This window comes from Somniosus microcephalus, unplaced genomic scaffold, assembly GCF_052327205.1.
Source record: "Somniosus microcephalus isolate GS21.2 unplaced genomic scaffold, FLI_Smic_1.0 unresolved_chr2, whole genome shotgun sequence".
In the NCBI taxonomy this organism is placed as follows: domain Eukaryota; kingdom Metazoa; phylum Chordata; class Chondrichthyes; order Squaliformes; family Somniosidae; genus Somniosus; species Somniosus microcephalus.
In genome coordinates, this window is record NW_028225180.1 from 54892958 (window position 1) to 54914419 (window position 21462).

General features: G+C 43.1%; 1 protein-coding gene across 1 annotated transcript; it reads right to left on the reverse strand.

Annotated features, from left to right (window-relative positions):
• Positions 1–19399: 19399 nt before the first annotated feature.
• LOC147092658 (putative G protein-coupled receptor 139) lies at positions 19400–20681 on the reverse strand. The gene has a single exon (XM_085975753.1). It carries the CDS (start codon positions 20637–20639, stop codon positions 19776–19778), a length of 864 nt encoding a protein of 287 aa, XP_085831879.1. The 5' UTR covers positions 20640–20681; the 3' UTR covers positions 19400–19775.
• Positions 20682–21462: the final 781 nt, after the last annotated feature.

A 21462-nucleotide genomic window follows, 5' to 3' on the forward strand; every position in this document is an offset into this window, starting at 1 on the left:
TTTGTGTTCGCAGAATCTCGATGTGTGAACCAACACTCAAGTGTACCAGTAGCAGCGAAAAAGTAAAAATCTTTCAATTATCCTCAATCAACCCATGTTTTAGCACAACAATCGTATAATGCCCTTTAATCTATGGTATGGATTGAATCTAGCTATTCAAGTAAATATAAAATTAAGCATGTAGAAAGGCTCTTTACGGTATATGAAATGAGTTTCTATATCTGAAAATAGGCTTTATTTGTGAAACAACTTTGACTTTCGCCATAATTTTTATTGGAATTGAGATTCAAAATTTTCAGTATTTTGTTCTTGTAGAGACCGGAGCATAGTTCCTCGATACAAGCGTCTGTGAGACAGTTGTTGTTCAATCTGGAGTCCAATGGGACCGGATGTAACGATGTGACTTAGAACAAAATGGATCTGTATTTTCCACGCGGAGGCATCCTGCGGACAGAAGCCCGCGACATGCAAAATAGATCCGCACCGAAATAAATACTCTTGGCCCACGTATTCTTCCGATTTCATCAGGGGGACGCCTGGGCACCGTATGACATCATGCCGCCCAAGAGCGCAGCGTGGGAGCCTCGGGCTTCGATCATATGGGAGACCCGCCCACAGGAGCTGTCAAAATTTTTATTTTAATAGGCCACGCCCCCTATTTGTTAAATTCTTCAGAGGCGTTTAGCACTGAAAGTAACTGAAAATCTCAATGGTAAGTTCTTTCTTTATAGTTTTTTGGGAAAAAAAAACTTCTGTAATCTTTTAGAAACTTTTAAAGACTTTTACATGGATTTGAAGAACCTTAAATAGTTTTAAAGAGATTTCAAGCAATTTAAAGAGTTTTAAAAGCCCTGAAAACGTTTTCATTATTTTTAATTAATCAGCAAAGTGAAATGGTAGGACCAAGCACAATTGGCATGATTAAGAGAGCTCAGAATTTCACTGCTGATGACATCAGCACACTCCTCAATGAGGTTGAGGTGAAGTGCCTGCGGATCCTTGGGAATGAGAAGTCCAGGGCGCCGTGCAAAGGACAGATGACAGCTTGTCAGAAGGCTCTCAGCGCGAACTCCACCATTCCACGGACAGCGGAACAAATAACCCCCAAAATTTAATGATTTGATGCGATCTGCCAGTTATTAGAAAAGTCAATTGTAACATTTCTTTAAGTTTAACTGAACTATTTTTAAAAATCTCTTAGATGCACGGGTGTGGTAAAATAACTTCATTATCCAGGCATCTGAGCGTGTCATTACATTTTATGGCTTTGGGACCAGCTCAGGGTCATCCATTGTGCTCTTATCTTGACTCCACAACTTTGAGTTGTAAAATTTCAATTAGTGAGTGGAAAAAAAAACTGCCTCCAAAGCAACATTTGGTCCTGTGTCTCAGAGGCAGGTGGGTGAACTCTGCAGAAAAAAACTGCAGTTTCATGACGTTTCATATTTTCTATTTTCATTTTGGTGTAAAATTGTTAACAACGCCAGTGAATGTGCATTGACAGGTGAAGGTGTTGTCATGCTAAGGGATGTATCGAAGCATGAGGAAAGGGTCGAGCAGTTGCTTGGAATCAGTAGCGGATGCTCAGTGCCTGCTGCCCAATCAGACATTGGGGTAAGGAAAGGTGAGTTGGTCTGCCCAGCTGTATGTTTAAAACTGTTAGGTGTGTGTTGAATATCAGCTTCTGTGTTGTGGCAGATCCTGCTTCACCTTTGTAAATGTTTACTGTTTCCTTCCCACAGGTAGACAGCATCCTTCTCACACACGAGATGAACAGTGCGTTGAGTCTGTTGCTGCAGAGGGCATTGGGGGAGGGGTTTCAGGTGCAGTGCGAGCAGTAAGTGAGGTGGAGGAGGAGGATGAATTTGCATTGTGTGAGCTAGTGGAAGGGCGGGGTAATGACCTTGGGTTGCTGCACAGCAGCTCTCCATCTCCTGGCCCCTCTGGCTCTGTGCGAGGCACAGATGACTGTAGTTCCACAGCCAGACACCAAAGTGATACTGCAGAGCAGATGGGAGAGGCAGCCAGTCGTTCAATGCATCGGAATGGCATAGAAGCTCAGCTGCAACAGATTGAAGGTTTGAGCCAAGAGATGTGTACTCTTCATGGGAATGAAGTTGAATCTTGCCTCTAACAGGCAGGGAATTGATTTTGCTGATAAAATGATAACATGGTGCTTAATCAGATTAATGAGTCTCTCGGTCAACTATTGCAGTTGCTTAAACCAGGTTTGGCCGCCATTACTTTGACTCCTGCAGAACCGCCCTTGACTGGTCCCAGTGCAGAGACAGTGCAGGCCGACGGGACAGCAGCTCCGCCAGTCCTGATGCAAGCAAACATTGCCTTTCAGCAGCAGCGGCAGCAGCAGCATCAGCAGCAACCCTGTCAAGAGGCAATTGCTGAAAGGCAAGAGATGGCAAAGAGGGGCCTTTCAATTTGGAGCAGAGGCCTCCGGTCACGGGGAAATGCAAAGTGCAGGAGACAGTATGTTGCCACCTTTTGCACAATCCACCTTCCTTGACCCTCATGCACAGATGTGAGTGGGGTATATCATTCAATTCTTTATTGTTTCGTTTTATTTAAATGTTGTTGATATATATTGAAATATAAATTTGTGACTGAAAGTGTATGTAACGTTTCGTTTAAAATGTGCAGCCTCTAGTAACATTGAAAAATATTTCAACTTTTTTATTTGCAAAGTAATTCAACATTACAACTGTTTGAAAATTAGAAAATGCCTAGTTTCCAAATTGAATGTCTTTATTGCACTAAAAAAACAAAAAAGTAACTTTAAACTGCTTAGAAATTGTATTCAATAAAATTAGTTTTGTGAATGTCTGCAAAGTAGAAAATAGCTTGTTAACATTTAAAAATTAAATAATGAGAACATCAAAACTGTACCTCAAATGCCTTTGATGCTGCAATAAATGTTCACTGTTCCGCTTTAAAATGTGTCTGTTCCTTTCTTTGCCTTGCTGAGGGAGGGGGAAGTCGGAGGCGACACTATCATCATCTCGTGAAGGTGTTGGCTGCTAGCAGTTCCCGAGCAGCTTTGCTTTCGGCAGCGCTTGGATCCTCCGTGTCAGGCCTGACATCAGGCACATTGGCATCGTCCATGTCCTCCATTTCAGCAGGGAGCTCATCTGCTGGGTTAAGGGTCAGTCCTTCCCACAGGGCAAATTTATGCAAAGCATAACAGGCCACCACAATCCTTGCTACTTTCAGAGGTTAATACTGTAAGGTACCGTCTGACCTGTCAAGGAACCGGAAGCGTGATTTCAGAACCCCAATTGTCCTCTCCACCACTTGCCGTGTGGACACGTGTGCCTGGCTGTATCTCCCCTGAGCCTCATTATTGGTCTTGAGGTAGGGAGTCCTCAGCCACGGTTTTAGCAGGTAGCCCAATATTGTCACCCAATATCCATGCGGATCCTGGAGCGAATGTGCTGAGCATGCCATATAAGCCGAGTTACGGAGAACAAAGGAGTCATGAGCACTCCTTTGTCCTGCATTTATGTTTAGGATCCTGAGGTGCGCATCATGGACTATCATGACATTCAATAAATGAAACCCCTTCCTGTTGATGTATGTCACAGGTGCATCAATTGATGCCTTCAATACAACATGGGTTCCATCGAAGACCCCAATCACTTTGGGGAATCCAGCAATGCTATAAAATATAAGGGCCATCTCTTTTTGATTGAAGGTGGACAAGTCAAAGTCTATGCATTCTGAAACCCTACGGAAAATAGCATCTGTGACCCGGTTAATGCCGGCCAGCACAGCGCTCTGGGAGATGTTGGAATTGTCACTGGTGCCTGCCTGTATTGACCCGCTTGCAAACAAGTTCAGTGCTGTGGTTACCTCCATGTTCACTGACAAGGCAGTCGGGGTCTTCGAGCGTGTTGGAAGGTCCTCCTTTAACATGTTAGATGGTCGGCCGATTGTCTCTTTACTGAAGCGATGCATCCTCACACACAACTCTTCTGACAGCAACTCAAATGAGAGCCTCTCCCTGTACACTCTCTGGGGTAAGTAGTACCTCCTCCTGATCTGGAGACGGTGATGGACCCACAGTCTTCTTTGTTGTTCCCTGGCGTTTCCAATTCTCTGGTGCAAAATCGCACCGAGGATCAGGGCAAAGGGCATGTTTCTCCCTCACAGGCTTCCTCTTTAAACAGATGAAGTACTTGTATGGAAACAATGGAAAGAGTTGTTAAAGTAATTTTAATAAAGTGATTGTCTAGAAAATCACGTCGGGCTGTGGTGGGAAACGTGCAGTATCGGATCTGGAAAACGTTATACCCGCCTGATTAATATCACGGCCCGAGATGATTTTCAAAGAACTTTAACATTTTCACAAATTCGTACATACAATTTTTAAAGGGCATAAAAATGTTAACATATATAATATAATTTATTTATACTGGCATAATTATTTAAAACATTAGTAAATGTGAAATACATCGTTATTAAACAGCCATTTTCACGTTTAAAAATTAAATCCAATTCAATGGAATGTTAACCTTGCGCACAGAGAGAGTTGCTCTTTAAATTAACTACGCTCCTCAAAATAAGATCTAAAACTAATAAAGTATTATAAAATTAAAGTTGTTAAACACTTACAACAGGCTTTCTAAAAAGAACTTTGATCACTTTCACAGTTAAAAATGTTCCGTTTCCAAGCCCACTGCTGAAAAAGGTCTTCTTCCTGAAGCTTCTTCCGGTAGAATGCAGGCTGTACGCCTGCTTCTACTAGTCGCAGCTGTTTCGGACGTAACTGAACTCACGCAGTTGAGAAAGCATCGGAAATCTGATCAAGTAGGGCTACTTTTCCTGCGCATGCCGCTGATTTATCAAGAGGATTCTTGACAGATCGGAAACGCCGGTTTTCAGCTCTTGCGCTTCGCATGCCTGAAACCAGCATTTCCAACGTCCCTACGGGTGTGTACACAGCCAGTACACACCCGTAGGCATCGGAAAATACGGGACCATTATGATGACCGGAATCGATAACAATACCCAACTCCTCCTCCCGAGTGCCTTCTTCAAGCACCGACATCACCGCTGCCAGCTCCGCGTATGCTGCAGATCGAGTGCCACAGTTATATTGAATAGTGCGCAGGACCTGACCCTCCGATAATGAGAGCACAGCCAGCCCCGCACCACACTGCTGCTCACATACTCACCCATAAACCAAGCACTCCATCCTCCTTATTCTGCTCTGCAGTCATTTCCTAAAATATCGTGATTTAATGATGTGCAGGTGGTATCACACTCGTGGAGCGTTCCCTCAATTACCAACAACTCGCTGTGTAAAAAAATATTTTGTCATGTCGCCTCTGGCTCTTCCTCGACGTGGACCGGCTGGTATCGGTACCCAGCACCTGGACATTCTAATTCTGTGGCTATCACCAGTTTTGTTCGGATAGGGTTTTGACTGGAACGTCGCAGCTGCCTCGCAAAGGGCAATGAAGCAGGAGAGGTTGTAACCTCTGAGAAAATCTAAGACCCGTCAGAAATGTTTGTGTATCAGAATCCCTAACATTTCCTGTTATTTTAAAGTTTTACCATTTATCGTACATTACTTGAAGGGGAAAATACAGGTCTATGGGGAAAGAGCAGGGGAGTGGGATTAATTGGACAGCTCTGCCAAAGAGCCGGGACAAGCACGATGGGAAGAATGGCCTCCTTCTGTGCTGTATCATTCTATAATTCTATGATGACCTGGCACCTACAATGTTGTCTCTGGCAGTTACAGTGAAGCAGAGGCCAGTTTTCAATCTTAAAACAGCAATTATATTATTAAGCAAAAGGTGCCGGTTAAAGACCCGTTTTCATAAGAACATAAGAACATAAGAAATAGGAGCAGGAGTAGGCCAATCGGCCCCTCGAGCCTGCTCCGCCATTCAATAAGATCATGGCTGATCTGATCCTAACCGCCAATCTACTATCACAGAACCATCTCCTGAATCTAACAGAATTAGACACACGAAATAGGAGCAGGATCAGGCTACACGACCCCTGGGCCCGCTCCGCTACCCACAGGGCCATAACCGATCCGAACCTAGACTCATGTCCAAATTCCTGCCCGCTCCCCGTAACCTTTAATTCCCTTTACTTCTAGGAAACTGTCTATTTCTGTTTTAAATTTATGTAATGATGTAGCTTCTACAGCTTTGTGGGGCAGCATATTCCATGGACATACCACCCTCTGAGTGAAGTAGTTCCTCCTCATCTCAGTTTTGAAAGAGCAGCCCCTTATTCTAAGACTATGCCCCCTAGTTCTAGTTTCACCCATCATCGGGAACATCCTCCCCGCATCCACCCGATCCGACCCCTTCACAATCTTATATGTTTCAATAAGATCGCCTCTCATTCTTCTGAACTCCAATGAGTAGAGTCCCAATCTATTCAACCTCTCCTCATATGTCCATCCCCTCATCCCCGGGATTAACCGAGTGAACCTTCTTTGTACTGACTCGAGAGCAAGTATGTCTTTTCTTAAGTATGGACACCAAAACTGTATGCAGTATTCCAGGTGTGGCCTCACCAATACCTTGTACAACTGAAGCAATACCTCCCTATTTTTATATTCTATCCCCCTAGCAATGAAAGCCAACATTCCATTGGCCTTCTTAATCATTTGCTGCACCTGCATACTAACCTTTTGAGTTTCGTGCACCAGGACCCCCAGATCCCTTTGTACTACAGTACTTTCCAGTTTCTTGCCATTATGATAATAACTTGCTCTATGATTTTTCCTGCCAAAGTGCATAACCTCACACTTTCCAGTATTGTATTCCATCTGCCAAATCTCTGCCCACTTACTTAGCCTGTCTATGTCCCCTTGCAGGTTTTTTATGTCCTCCTCACTCACTACTTGCCCCCCCCCAATCTTAGTATCATTTGCAAACTTTGATATGTTACACTCAGTCCCCTCCTCCAAATCGTTAATATAGATTGTAAAGAGTTGGGGACCCAGCACAGACCTCTGCGGAACACCACTAGTTACTGATTGCCAGTCTGAGAATGAACTACCGCGGGAATTCACAGCTGGATTCAGACCATGAAAACAAAATAAAACTCAGCGCAACGTGGGTTTGTAATCCCTGACACTGAGATTGAGAATGCAACGCTCCACCGACTGAGCGAGCCGGTCCTGATTCAATGAGGCGTCATTGTCACTTATTGCAGCCAGGCGGCTGTTGGCTCCGCCCCGGCGCAGCACTGTTCGCCGCACTGACGGTGGCGCCGTTTCTTCGAATGTATCGTTTAACAGAAGCCAATATCAGGTCATCTGGAGTTCAAACTATCGGAAAGAACTCCAGCTCCGCGTGGGGGGTATGTCAATTCCCAAACTAAGGTTGAAAAGTATTTGACATCTGGAGTGTAATATCGGGAATATTATACCTGAAGTGTGCCATCTGGCGTTTGTATAACGGCGGCGCGGGGGCCAAGAGGTAAGGCGTCTGTCTTTTAAACTGACTAGCTTGAGTTTGACATCCGTGCCTGTGTTGGGTTTGAATATATAGAATATAAGAATTAGGAGCAGAAGTAGATCATTTGGCCCTTCGAGCCTGCTTCACTATTCAATAAGATCACGGTTGATCTTCTGCCGCATCTCTACTTTCCTGCACGGTCCCCATATCCCTTCAATATATTAATATTCAAAAATCTATCGATTTCTATCTTGAATAACGTCAACGACTGAACCTCCACAGCCCTCGTGGGTAGAGAATTCCAAAGATTCACCTCCCTCTGAGTGAAGAAATTGGACCTCAGCTTAGTCCTAAAGGACTGACTCCTTATTCTGAGACTGTGACCGTTGGTTCTCGACTCCCCAGCCAGGGGAACCATCCTCCCTGCAGCTACTCTCTCAAGCCCTGTAAGAATTCTGAATGATTCAATGAAGTCACCTCATTCTTCTAAACTCCAGAGAATAAAGGCCTAGCCTACTCAATCTGTCCTGTTAGAAAAATCCCCCCATCCCAGTAAACAATCTGGTGAACCTTTGTTGCACTCTCTCGGTGGCAAATATTCCTAGCGATGTTTTGCGAGTGGCTCGTACATTGCCCAGCCGCTATATTTCTGAATGTATCAGCTGCTGTGACAATCTCTCTGTATAAACTTGGGCACGTTGAGCATTGAGCACTTCTTCAGGACTCGCCGATCCTTGATTCACTGGTTTGAAATCGGACAGCGGCAGAAATCGGACAGGGGCAACAATAAACCGAATCACTTACTGCCTTTGTCTATCAGTCTCATATTTGTGGGTGTGAGAGTGACAGCGACCCTCACTCGGAGACCCCTCGCCTCGCAGTTTCCGTTCTGTAATCTAATCTGCCACATGAATAACTGCAGATGAAGGAGTCCGAGGAAACCGGAGGCAAAACATTTAGAAGACCTGGAGACAGGCAGAGATAGAGATGAACAGAAATACTTACATTTCCGATTCCAGTGACTTCCCAATCCATTCATATATCCCACAGCGTGACAGGAAAACATCATCCATTCACTTGCCCAATCCATTGATGTATCTGTCCATTCACTTTCCCCATGCATTGATGGGATCTGTCCATTCACTTTCCAAATCCATTTATGTATCTGTCCATTCACTTCCCGCAAGCATTAATGGTGTCTGCCCATACACTTTCCCAACCCATTGATAGTATCCGTCCAGTCACTTTCCCAATCCATTGATGCTATCTGTGCATTCATTTTCAGAATCCATTGATGTATCTCTCCATTCAGTTTCCCAATCCATTGAAGTTATCTGTCCGTTCACTTTCCCAATCCATTGATGGTATCTATCCATTCACTTACCCAATCCATTGAAGGTATCTGTCCATTCACTTTCCCAATACTTCGATGGTATCTGTCCATTCACTTACCCAATCCATTGATGGTATCTGTCCATTCACTTTCCCAATCCATTGAAGGTATCTGTCCATTCACTTTCCCACTCCATTGAAGGTATCTGTCCATTCACTCTCCCAATCCATTGAAGGTATCCGACCATTCACTTTCACAATCAATTTATTGTATCTGTCCAATCACTTTCCCAATCAATAGATAGCATACACCCATTTGCTTTCCCAATCGGTTGATGTTATCTGTCCATTCACTTTCCCAATCCATTGATGGCATCTGTCCATTCACTTTCCCAGTCTATTGATGGTGTCTGTCCATTCACTTTCACAATCAATTTATTTTATCTGTCCATTCACTTTCCCCAATCATTGATGGTATCTATCCATTCACTTCCCCAATCCATTGATGATATCTGTCCATTCACTTTCCCAATCCATTGATGGTATCTGTCCATTCACTTTCCCAATCCATTGATGGTATCTGTCCATTAACTTTCCCAGACCATTGATGGTATCCGTCCATTCACTTTCCCAATCCATTGATGGTATCTGTCCATTCACTTTCACAATAAATTTCTTGTATCTGTCCATTCACTTTCCCCAATCAGTGGTGGCATCTGTCCATTCACTTTCCCAATCCATGGATAGTTTTTGCCCATTTGCTTTCCAAAACCATTGATGATATCGATCGATTCAGTTTCCCAATCCGTAGATGATATATCTCCATTCACTTTCCCAATCCATTGATGGTATCTGTCCATTCACTTTCCCAATCCATTGATGGTATCTGTCATTAACTTTCCCAATCCATTGATGGTATCAGTCCAGTCAGTTTCCCAATCCATTGATGTTATCTGTCCGTTCACTTTCCCATTCCATTGATGGTAACTGTCATTAACTTTCCCAATCCATTGATGGTAACTGTCCATTCACTCTCCCAATCCATTGATGGTATCCGTCCATTCACTTTCACAATCAATTTATTGTATCTTCCATTCACTTTCCCAATCAATAAATAGTATACACCCATTTGCTTTCCCAATCCATTGATGTTATCTGTCCATTCACTTTCCGAGTCCATTGATGGTATCTGTCCATTCACTTTCCCAATCCATTGATGGTACCTGTCTATTTACTTCCCCAGTCCGTTGATGGTATCCGTCCATTCACTTTCCCAATCCATTGATGGTGTCTCACCATTCATTTTCCCATCCATTGATGGTATCTGTCCATTCACTTTCCCAGGCTCTTGATGGTATTTGTCCATTCACTTTCCCAATCCATTGATGGTATCTGTCCATTCACTTTCCCCAATCATTGATGGAATCTGTCTGTTCACTTACCCATTCCATTGGTAGTATTTGCCCAATTACTTTCCCAAAATATTGAAGGTATCTATCCATTCCCTTTCACAATCAATTAATTTTATATGTCCATTCACTTTCCCCAATCATTGATGGTATCTGTCCATTCACTTTTCCATTCCACTGGTAGTATTTGCCCATTCACTTTCCTAATTAATTGATGATATCCGTCCATTCACATTCCCAATCCATTGATGCTATCTGCCCATTCACTTTCCTAATCCATTGGTGGTATCTGTCCATTCACTTTCCCAATCCATTGATGGTATCAGCCCATTTACTTATTCAACCCATTGCTGATATCCACCCATTCACTTACCCAATCCATTGATGGAATCCGTCCATTCACTTTCCCAATCCGTTCATGATATCTGTCCATTGACTTTCACAATAAATTTCTTGTATCTGTCCATTCACTTTCCCCAATCAGTGATGTTATCTGTCCATTCACTTTCCCAATCCATTGATAGTATTCGCCCATTTGCTTTCCCAATCCACTGATGGTATTTGTCCATTCACTTTCCCAAACCATTGATTGTATCTGTCCATTCACTTTCCCAATCCATTGATTGTATCTGTCCATTCATTTTCCCAATCCATTGATTGTATCTGGCCATTCAATTTCCCAGTCCATTGATGGCATCTGTCCATTTACTTTCCCAATCTATTGATGGTATCTATCCTTTCACTTTCCCAATCTATTGATGATGATATTTATTTGGCATCAGCAGTGGAATAAAGTTAAATTTATCAGCACCATTTAAGTTGCGGCGAGATAAGCTTTAAGGCGTAGGTATTATAAGACAAAGAACGCGGGTTCAACTCCACTTTATGCCTTTGCAAGGCTCGATCTTTTAACATTGTGCGATATGACCAGTATATCTAAATATCCATTGTATTAAGATATTTCTACGTCTGTTATTAGATCCTGTCCATAATTCTTTTTGATCGCTGCTTGCCCGTATTTCAGCTAACTCATTTGCATGATGATGGACTGGTCGTTTATCATGCATTCTTGTTTCTCAATCCAGTATGCTTCCCATTAAAAGTGAGAAATCTCGCGTCCATATCCATTGACAGAGCTAAACAATTCCCAAGGTAAGGGATCAGATCAACGCTCTGCAGTCCTGCCGCATACAGATGTGTATGCTGGTGGTCAATTAAGCAACTAATGGGAGGACGGGGTTCTACGAACTTCCCCATCCTCAATGATGGCAAAGCCCATGACATGAAAGCAGAAGTCAAGGCTGAAGAGTTCGAAAGCTTCTTCAGACAGAAGTTCCCATTGGATGAACGAGGCTGGCCTCCTCCCGAGGTCCCCACCATCACAGAAGCCAGTCTTCAGCTCATTCGATTCACTAGACACGATATCAAGTAACGGTTGTGCATACTGGATACAGCACAGGCTAAGGCCGCCTTCAATATCCTGGCTGGCGTGCTGAAGACTTGTATTCCAAAACTTGCTGCGCCTCTATGCAAGCTATTCCATTACATTGACAACACTGGCATCTACCCGACAACACGGAAAATTGCCTGGTATGCCCTATCCACAAAGGAACAGGAAAAATCCAACCTGGGCATTGCCGACCCTTCAGTGTACTCTCAGTTATCAGCAGCGTGATTGAAGGTATCATCGACAGTGCTATCAAGCAGCATATACTCCCCAATAACCTGCTCACCGATGCTCAGTTTGGGTTCCGCAAAGACCACGTGGCTCCAGACCTCATTACAGCCTTGGTCCAAGCATGGAAAAGATAATTGATTTCCAGAGGGGAATGAGAGTGATTGCCCTTGATATCGAGGCAGCATTTGTCAGGATGTGGCATCAATGAGCCCTAGAAAAACTGAAGTCCACGGGAATCAAGGGAAAAAAATCTCCATTTGCTGGGATCTTAGCGAGCACAAGGTTGGCTGGTCGCGGTTATTGGAGGCCCAACATCTCAGATTCAGGTCATCGTTGCAGGTGTCCCTCAGGACAATGTCATAGGCCCAACCATCTTCAGCTGCTTCATCAATAACCTGCCCTCCATAATAAGGTCAGAAGTCGGGATGTTCACTGATGATTGCGCAGTGTTTAGTGCCATTCGCAACTCCTCAGATAATGATGGAGTACATGCCCGAATGCAGCAAGACCTGAAATACATTAAGGCTTTTTCTGACAAGTGGCAATTAAAATTCGCACCACACATGTACCAGGCAATGAATATCTCCCAGACGAGAGCGTATAACCACCGCCCCTTGACATTCAATATTATTACCGTAGCCGGAATCCCCCAACATTAATATCCATTGATCAGAAACTTCACTGGACCTGCCATATAAATACTGCAGCTGCAAGAGCAGGTCAGAGGCTGGGTATTCTGCGGCAAGTGACTTTCAGTCTCAATCCCCAAAGCCTTTCCACCATCGAAAGGCACAAGTCTGGAGTGTGATGAAATATCTTCACTTGCCTGGATGAGTGCAGCTCCTACAACACTCAAGAAGATCGACACCATCCAGGACAAAGCAGCCCACTTGATTGGCACCTCATCCAGCACCTTTAACATTCACTCCCTCCACGACCAGTGCACCGTGGTTGAAGTGTGTATCATCTATCGGGAAATAAAGCTAACGTTTCAGGTCGATCATTGTGCATCATAGAGATGTAACAGGTATTAAGCAAGTACAGAGGCTGGGAGAGTTGGGGGGACTAAAAGGAAGGTCTGTAATAGGGTGGAAGGCAGGAGTGACCTGAATCTGTCCGATTTCGCACGGTGGTTGTGCCACACAACATGGTGGAGTGTGTTCTCAATGTGAAAACGGGATTTCGTCTCCACAAATTTGTGCGGTGGTCACTCCTGCCAAATCTGACATGTAGAGTTTCTACTGGGACAGGCAGATTTTTAGGACGAGTTCAAGTATGTTTTTCCCTCATGTTAATGCTCTCACCACCTGCAGCAAGCTCAGTGTAGCGGTAGTGTCCTTCAGGACTCGGCCAGCTCGGATAGTAGTGGTGCTACCGAGCCACACTAAGTGATGGGCATTGAACTCCCCCACCCAGATTATATTCTGTGCCCTGTGCTATTCAAAAGGGAGGAATAATAATTCATCAGATAAGGTAGGTCGTAATCAGACTGAGGTTTCCTTGGTGATGGAGAAGTCTGGGACGTTGACTGAAAGGTAAGATTCTGTGAGTATGACTATGTCAGGCTGTTGCTTGACTAGTCTGGGAAACAGCTCTCCCAATTTTGGCCCCAGGCCCCATATGTTAGTGAGCAGGGTCTTAAATGGTTGGCTTGGCTGGGCATGCCGTGGTTGTGTCCTAATCCAATGCCTAGTGGTCAATCCGATTTCATTCTATTTTTGCAGTGATTTGATACAACTGATTGGATTGTTAGGGCATTTCTGAGGGTAGTTAAGAGTCAACATATGTCTGCGGGTCTGGAGTCACAGATCAGGTAAGTATGGCACGTTTCCTTCCATAAGGGGCATTAGTGAATTGGTTGTGTTTACGAAAATCTGATAGTTTAATGGACACCATTAGTGATATTAGCATTTTATTGCAGATTTGTTGAATTTATTGAATTTAAATTCACAAAATGCCTCGGTGGGATTTGAAGTAACGTCTCTGGATAATTAGCCCAGGCTTCTGGATTTCTATGCCAGAAACGTTACCACTATGCTAACGTAATCTGCTGCTGTTTCTGAAAAGAATAGATGTTTGCAATCATCGAAAGTGCTCATCAATTTATATATCCCAGTCTATTGACTACCCCAACCCATTGACAGATCCTGATCCATTGACTTTCCCAATACATTGATATGATCTATTCCATTGAGTCTCCCACTCCAGTCAATATGCAAAAGGCCTTTGATAAGGTTCCACATCATAGACTCAAGACTAAGATTCGCGCATGTGGAGTCAGGGGACAAGTAACAGAATTGAAAACAAATTGGCTACAGAAGAAACAGAGAGTGGGGGTTACTCAGACTGGTGGCAGGCCGGAAGTGACGTTGAACAATGATCGTTGCTGGGACCACTGTTATCACCATTTGCACAATATTCTTGGACTCAATAATCTGAAGTGCACTATCAAGTCTGCTGTTGGCACCAAATTGGCAGCGTTAGTTAATGCTGAAGAATACTACGACCACATACAATAAGATGGTAACAAACTTACAGAATGGGAGTGTAAATGGCAATTTAATTTCAATATAAATATGCGTGTGGTGTTTTATTTTGGGAGGGGGAATAAGATGGCCACATACTCCAACAGTAGACTTGTATTGCACCTTGGTGTACTGTGCACACTTTGGTCTGAAAACTACAAAAAAAAGCGATATAGAGGCACTGGAGAAGCTGAAAAGAAGACTGGGCTTGCGGCAGGTGGTGAGAAAAACAACACGAGGGAAAAATCTAATTCACTGAGAGGTTATAAATATCAAGAATGACTCGACATGCAGGGAACGTTTTCTCTAGAAAAGAAAAGGCTCAGGGCCGACCTAATAGAGTATCCAAAATTATCAGGGGCTAGAAGTATGGAAAATATTTATGATTGTGGGGTATCCGAAATAGTGCTGATATATATGATATTCGCTAATAAATCCAGTAGGAATTCAAGAGTAACTCTTTTTCCAGAGAGTGTTTAGAATGTGGAACTCGCTACCACATGAAATATGTTGAAGCGAATATTATTAATGCATTTTAATGGAGGTAGAAATGTAACGAGTACCAATCAGAACACCAGCTCCTTGAGGCGGAAGATCAATTCAGAAACGAACATTGCAAAAGTTTGACATCAGGCCTATGGCATCTGGAGTGTGGCACCTGGTAGGTGACATCTGGAGTATGACACCTGGAGTGGTATGTCCGGGGTCAATGATGATGCGTGGAGCTTTTGCGGTGATCCAGCATTAATCAGTCGGTCTGATAAACCGCAGAGCGCGTGTTCATCCCCCGTCTGTGCCTCTGTTAGTTTTCAATATTTAAGGCGATGTTTAAGCTGCACCTCCTCAAAGACAATGCATCCTTCCCGAGGTGCAGTGCCATAAACCGAATGAAGCACTCCAGATAGGCTCTCACCAAGGCTCGCTGCAACAGAAACATAACTTGCTCACCTTAATTTTTCATCCCGGTTGAGATAAAGGCCAACATTCCTTCAGCGTTTTTGACTAGGCCATTAGCAACTTAATCATCAAACATTAAATCGAATGGGATCTTGCGCGCTACTCAAAATGTTTATTTTAGCAACTTTGTAGTGAAGTAGAGTATGTTAGTATATGAGATTTCCATAGTGAAATTTTAGTAACAGGGCAAGTCTGCTTAGTTTTTTTATACCGGCCTGAGATTTAGGCTGTTCGATCCTGAATTGAAAACCACTGAAACTTTTGACCTCAGCACCAGAAGTTCAGGTACTCTTTTCATGTTAACAATCCTATGACTAACACACAAGGATCCCAGGAATATCCAGGAGCTGAATGTGTGCGAGTTACTGCTCTTAATCCACTCGATAATGTGGACCATGTCGAGCTGTTTCAGCTTGTCCAGAACAGTAGGACCAGAGGACACGACCTGAGATTGAAGAGGGTAAATTCAAAACTGTTCTCTGGAAACAACATTTCAGTAGCGACTGTCTATCTATGGAACAGGATTCTTCCTAATCTTCATAATAAAATCTAGAGGACAGGGAAATTCAGGGGAACAAGCCAGCAAAATTAGAAATAGAATAAAGGGGAATTCAGTGGAATACAGTAATTGTTTAATTAGAAAAAGAGGTCAGTGGAATATGGCAACTGATGATAGAAATAGGGACCAGCGGAACACAATAACATTTCATTTAGAATTAGGGGACAGGGGAAGACAGCAACTGTACAATTTGAAATAGAGGACAAGGTGTTTCATGGTAATAAATGAACAGTCTAATTAGAAATAAAATAAAAGGTAACACAGTAAATAACTGTTCTTTTAGAACAAGGGTACTGGGGGTCAGTAACTGTTTATTTAGAAATAGAGGAGATGGGATTGTCAGGGAAACACAGTAACTGTTTAATTAGAAATATAGAAACAAAAGGGAATAGAACAACTAGTTAATTAGAAACGGGGGACAGGGAATGTCAACGACATCAGATTCAATGTGACCTGGTAATGTAATGGTTAATTTTCATGCTTTTGCTTTTTATTTTACATGTTATTTTTGGATAATGTGGTTGATTACACATCCACTTCTCACGATTGTATCTGGGTGCAGAACATCGCTGACTGATAGATTTAAAACCTTTGCCTGCTGCCTGACTCCTGCCTTAAATACGGTTGGCCGTCTGAATCCAGTTAAATGAAAATATCCAGTTAAATGAGAATGAGCCTGTTACACAGAACTGCCCGTGGCAAATGAGCAATTTCCCAGATGTTGGATGCCAGACAGACTGACAGAGCCGGCGCTCCACGTGGCCCTGCAACCAAGAGGATTTTGGCTTTGGAGAACTTCTGGGTCAAGTGAAACGTTAAAGAATGACGGGTAAAACGGAGTCTTAATCACAGTTAATAAATGAAGCCCATTCACAATTAAATTACAAAGGCTATTGTCAGCATTAGCTTTTCAATAATGTTCTTGAACATTGGAGTGAGGCGTCATAGGTTTATTAAGTACATAATACATGAAATATTCCTTACACACACAATTAAAAGGTAAACATTAGATCCACACCTGATGATGATTGGTGTGATGACCCAAATATGTCACAGTCCTGAGCTCAGTATCGGAGGCCTTTACGAAACCGAATACTCATTCAAAAGTTCGTTTTTATTCATTTTTCTCGCTCCCAGTACATGTAAATCCTCACAATTCTGCATTACACAATTATATCAAAGTTAAAATAAAACTGCACATAAAGACAATATAATTGATTTATCTGAAAGATAATTTCACTCATATAATTGCAATGGTACCAAGTGAAACCTTTACTAGTGAGACTGTCTCTGTATCTAAAGTACTATTTGAAAATGATGATCGATGTCCAGATGTTTTCCTTTTGCAAAACTAACTCTCTTCCCAAACTGTTACCAAAGGAAGAAAGTTCCCTGAAATTGACGAATCTGTTTGCAATGGGATGTGTTTAAATAAATAGCTTATTACTTCATCCTGAAACTGACCATTGCTGCAGGGTCAGCCCTGGCCCAACAGCCCCGCGATACTTTAAATAGACTTGTATTTCCGGCTTAACAGGAAAATGCTGAAAATTAACATTACTACAATAGAAAGAAAAAAAGAAAAAACAACACAGTGTAATATTAGCGTACGTTCAGCTAGCCTGATTAACCCTTTCCTTACAGCGCCCTCTTTGTTGACGTTAGAGTATTTCAGGTCAAAACTAAACAATATCTCCTCATCATCATAGGTCTACCTCGGCCTATTCTATTGCTGAGATCTCCATTCATTGGTTTTACACATGTTCTCACTCTCCAGAGACACATTAACCATTTCATGTAGTGTTGTTGCCTGCGTGACTGACCATGTTTTGGATTCTTTCTCCAGAGTAACTTCATCACGCATAGAGCAGACTGGTTGCTTCATGCACAAAGCGTCACTTCTGCAAACACAGCGATCTCCCAGGAACTTACAGTGCCAGTCATCCGATGCAAGCCATTCCTGTCCCTTCTGGCAATCTATGAATGGATCGGGGGTCGGTCGGTGAATGATTAGGATCGCCCTTGAATGGTCCCGATGTTTCACATATTTGCCAGGCTATCAATTATATTATTTCCTTTCTTCACCTAAAGCAAGGACACAACCATCTCCAAGAGAAAGCTAGCAATTAACCAACTTCACTACAGTGTCCAGACTTTCACTAGACTATGCATTGATACCAGACTCGTATCTTTTGGCGAGTCCTGCCCAGGTGGTTTACATTAAGAAGGGATGGGACAAGATAGATGGAAGTGAACACCTTCAATTAGTTGAAGGATCAAGGACTAACGGCCAGAGATTAACTAATAAATGTAAGCGATTTGAACTAATGGTACGAAAAACCTCTTTACATGGTGAGTTGTGAGACTGAATATAACGGAGGAAGAAGTTACATCAATATTGAAGATTACATTGCAAATGTGGCTGAATATAAATAGGTTGAAGGGATGTTGAGAACGTGTGGGTGAAGTCATTGGAACTATTGGCTCGGCTGGAGAGTAAATGCCAACAAGGACTGGTTGGGTGGAAAATGGACTGTTATAACATTCCAACACTGTGATGACCAGTTGAGGATTTCAGTAAATATCTGTAAACAAAGATGTCTAATGTCACATTGACAAGTCAAGTTCCTACTGTCTCCATCATTAGACACTGGTCAGGAGACAGGGCCCCGTTCCATTGGTTCTGGAGACAATGGGGGTGGAGTCTGATGGGGAGTCCAGCGCCTGCAATATTCACACCGAAATTACACAATTACAGATAACCAGCATTGTAAAACATTGGCCCAGAAATTCGGGTCGGCGGCTTCCCGTGGGTGCAAGCCTCCGACCTGCACATATCTTGCGCGCTAGCCGTTGAGCTGTAGGCCCACGTGGAATTGCAATCCTGGGCCTCCTCCAACTGCCCGCGCGCAGTGCTTGCGTATCCCAGTGGCGCAGTTAGTTCAATGCTTCCCCTAGGATCACGTGGGCAATGGAGAGCCAATGGTAGCAGGGAATGCTTTATTCATAATTTTGACAGGAAGACCTGTCAAACCTATAAATACCATAAGCCCCAAAACATCACTAAAACTTCAAATACATTTTTTAAAATCACATTTTTATAATAACTATAAATTACATGAAGTAACTATTTTAAACAACAATTTACATTTTTGAAAAAGTTAATTACATTTCCTTACGGGGCTAAAAATAAACATACCTTTCTTTACTGTATTTACAAATAATAAACCTGTGGAAAAAATGTTTTAATTTTAATTAATTCACCAGTTACCTTGTTAAAATCAGGCCTTGCGCCTGGTTTTTACATGTCTAACCTCTGCAGACTTACCTTCCCGGAGAAACCTGGAAAAAAAACGGAAGTTCGAAGCGCACGCGCAGCCTCCCCCCCCGCACGCGCTCTGCCTCTTAACCCCTTCTTTCAGGGGAACTGAAGTGCCGGTTTACCGCGCATGCGCAGTGCATGCACAAAACCAGCACTTTCGTTGGGCCTACGCGTGATTACCCCGTGCTTAGTCACCCGTGGAGACCCGAATTTCTGGCCATTGTTTCTATATTAAAGGAAACTGTATCTGTTAATTAAACAAGGAGTCTCATTCCAGTGCCTGCGTTGTGAGGCAATTAACGCTGATGCGCACATGTTCCACTCCACTGCTGAAACTCAATCATGACCGGCCTCTTTGAATCTTGAGCGGGAAGGGCGCTGTTTTAGCAGGAAACGGTTATGTTCACCCGGGGAATGCATCACACATAAAACACACGGCACAAAGTGGGAGAAGTGATTTCTGATACCTGTTCAATTTCAAAACAACAATCTGCTTTCGACCGAACAGAAAGGCAGACATTCTAAAATAGAACACGAGCTATAATTTAACTCTAGTTTGGACAGGAAGCTTTGGTTTGACTTTTAATTTTTTTAACCAATATCTGAATAAATGCCCAAGGAGATTTCACCAGCTTTTTCAGCTCTTCCCTGAATTTAGTTTGTGTAGCTGCATATATACACGTGTTTGTACAGGAACTCAAATACATGAGCAGATATCCGGTCTCAGAGGCGATGTAAGCAGGGGCTGTATAATCGCCTCGGTGATGCACGGCCAGGTTGTTAAGTATAAAACTTACGGCAGACGTCAGCCACAACAATACAAAACTGGCCGATACAGTGAACAGTAAAATGATGGATTTCCTTCGGTTCTCCATCTCTGGATCGCTCTGATTCTCACTGCTGTGACCACGGAGTCCCCTGCGGGCTCTACTGGCCACTAAAATACGCCTGATTGTCAAACAATTAAGCAATAATATCAAAACAAAAGGAAGCCACGTAATGAAAATATTTTGCAAGCGGAAGTAAGCTACACCTGCAGGCGATAAGAAAAAGGCCGCAGTGGGGCGGATTCCCCAGGGAACATTGTTAATTATTTCTTTTTGTTCAAAGGCAAACCAAAATGGGATTTTCCCTAAATAAACCAGGACAGAGACCGTTGTTATAACCGCGGCCGCAGTTCTCACTGTGCAATACGTTGTTTTAAACTTCTGACAACATATAGCAATAAAACGGTCAAATGTGAAGGAGACGGTAAACCACACCGACATATCCAGGTTGGTGCAAGACATGTACATCATGACCTTACAAACGGATGTGTAGGACAGGAATGAATATGGGAAGTGTTTACTCAAAATGTTATATACGATTACATTGAGGATCATGACCAGTAGATCTGCTGTTGCCATGGCCACCATGTAGACTGAGATACATTTGGAAAGGCCGCATTTTCCTCTGGAGAGAATCACCATTGTCAATAGGTTCGCTGTAAGAAAGAGGGACAAGGGTAAGTAATGGGGACACTCGGATAAATCTTACATCGTATTGTCAGGAGATGAACCGATGTGTTCCTGCTGAAGGTTATGCACACTTTATTATACAGACGAACATTGACAATAGCCCTTTTCAAACGAAAGTAATCGTTAAACACTCAATATCGAGGGGCTGAGAAGGCGCCGTCCTTCCAGCACACTTCAGTCAGACTGAGTCAAGCCGGTGGGTGGATGTTGGTGCTGGGAGGGCGCTCATATTCAGTAACGGCAATGGTAACGGATAGCGACCCCAACACCACCGACAGCCTGGCACTAATGGCTCAACGGAGGGGAATTATGATTTTGGGCGACAGTGTAAAACGGGCGACTCCGGATCAGCCGAACATGATCCATCTCTTCCGAATGAAGCTCCATCGCTATCGCCACTGACACTATATTCATGCCTGAAAACAGAAAATGGTGGAAATACTCAGCAGGAGAAGCATCATCTGTGGTGAGGGAAACAACGTTTACGTTTCCTGTTGAAACCTTTCGTTAGAAAACCATTGCGGTTCCGTTCAGCCTTTAACGGTGCGGTCCAGGTCAAGCTGCAGTACCTCACAGGGACAGCACTGTTACAGATTAAAGTCCCTTAAAGGGGAACCTTGGATGGTTCTATAACTTGTTAATTTTCACAGTCAATAAACAAACGGATTCGCTTAAATACATCCAAACAGATATTCCATTGCAGTGTGGTGTGCTGAACTCA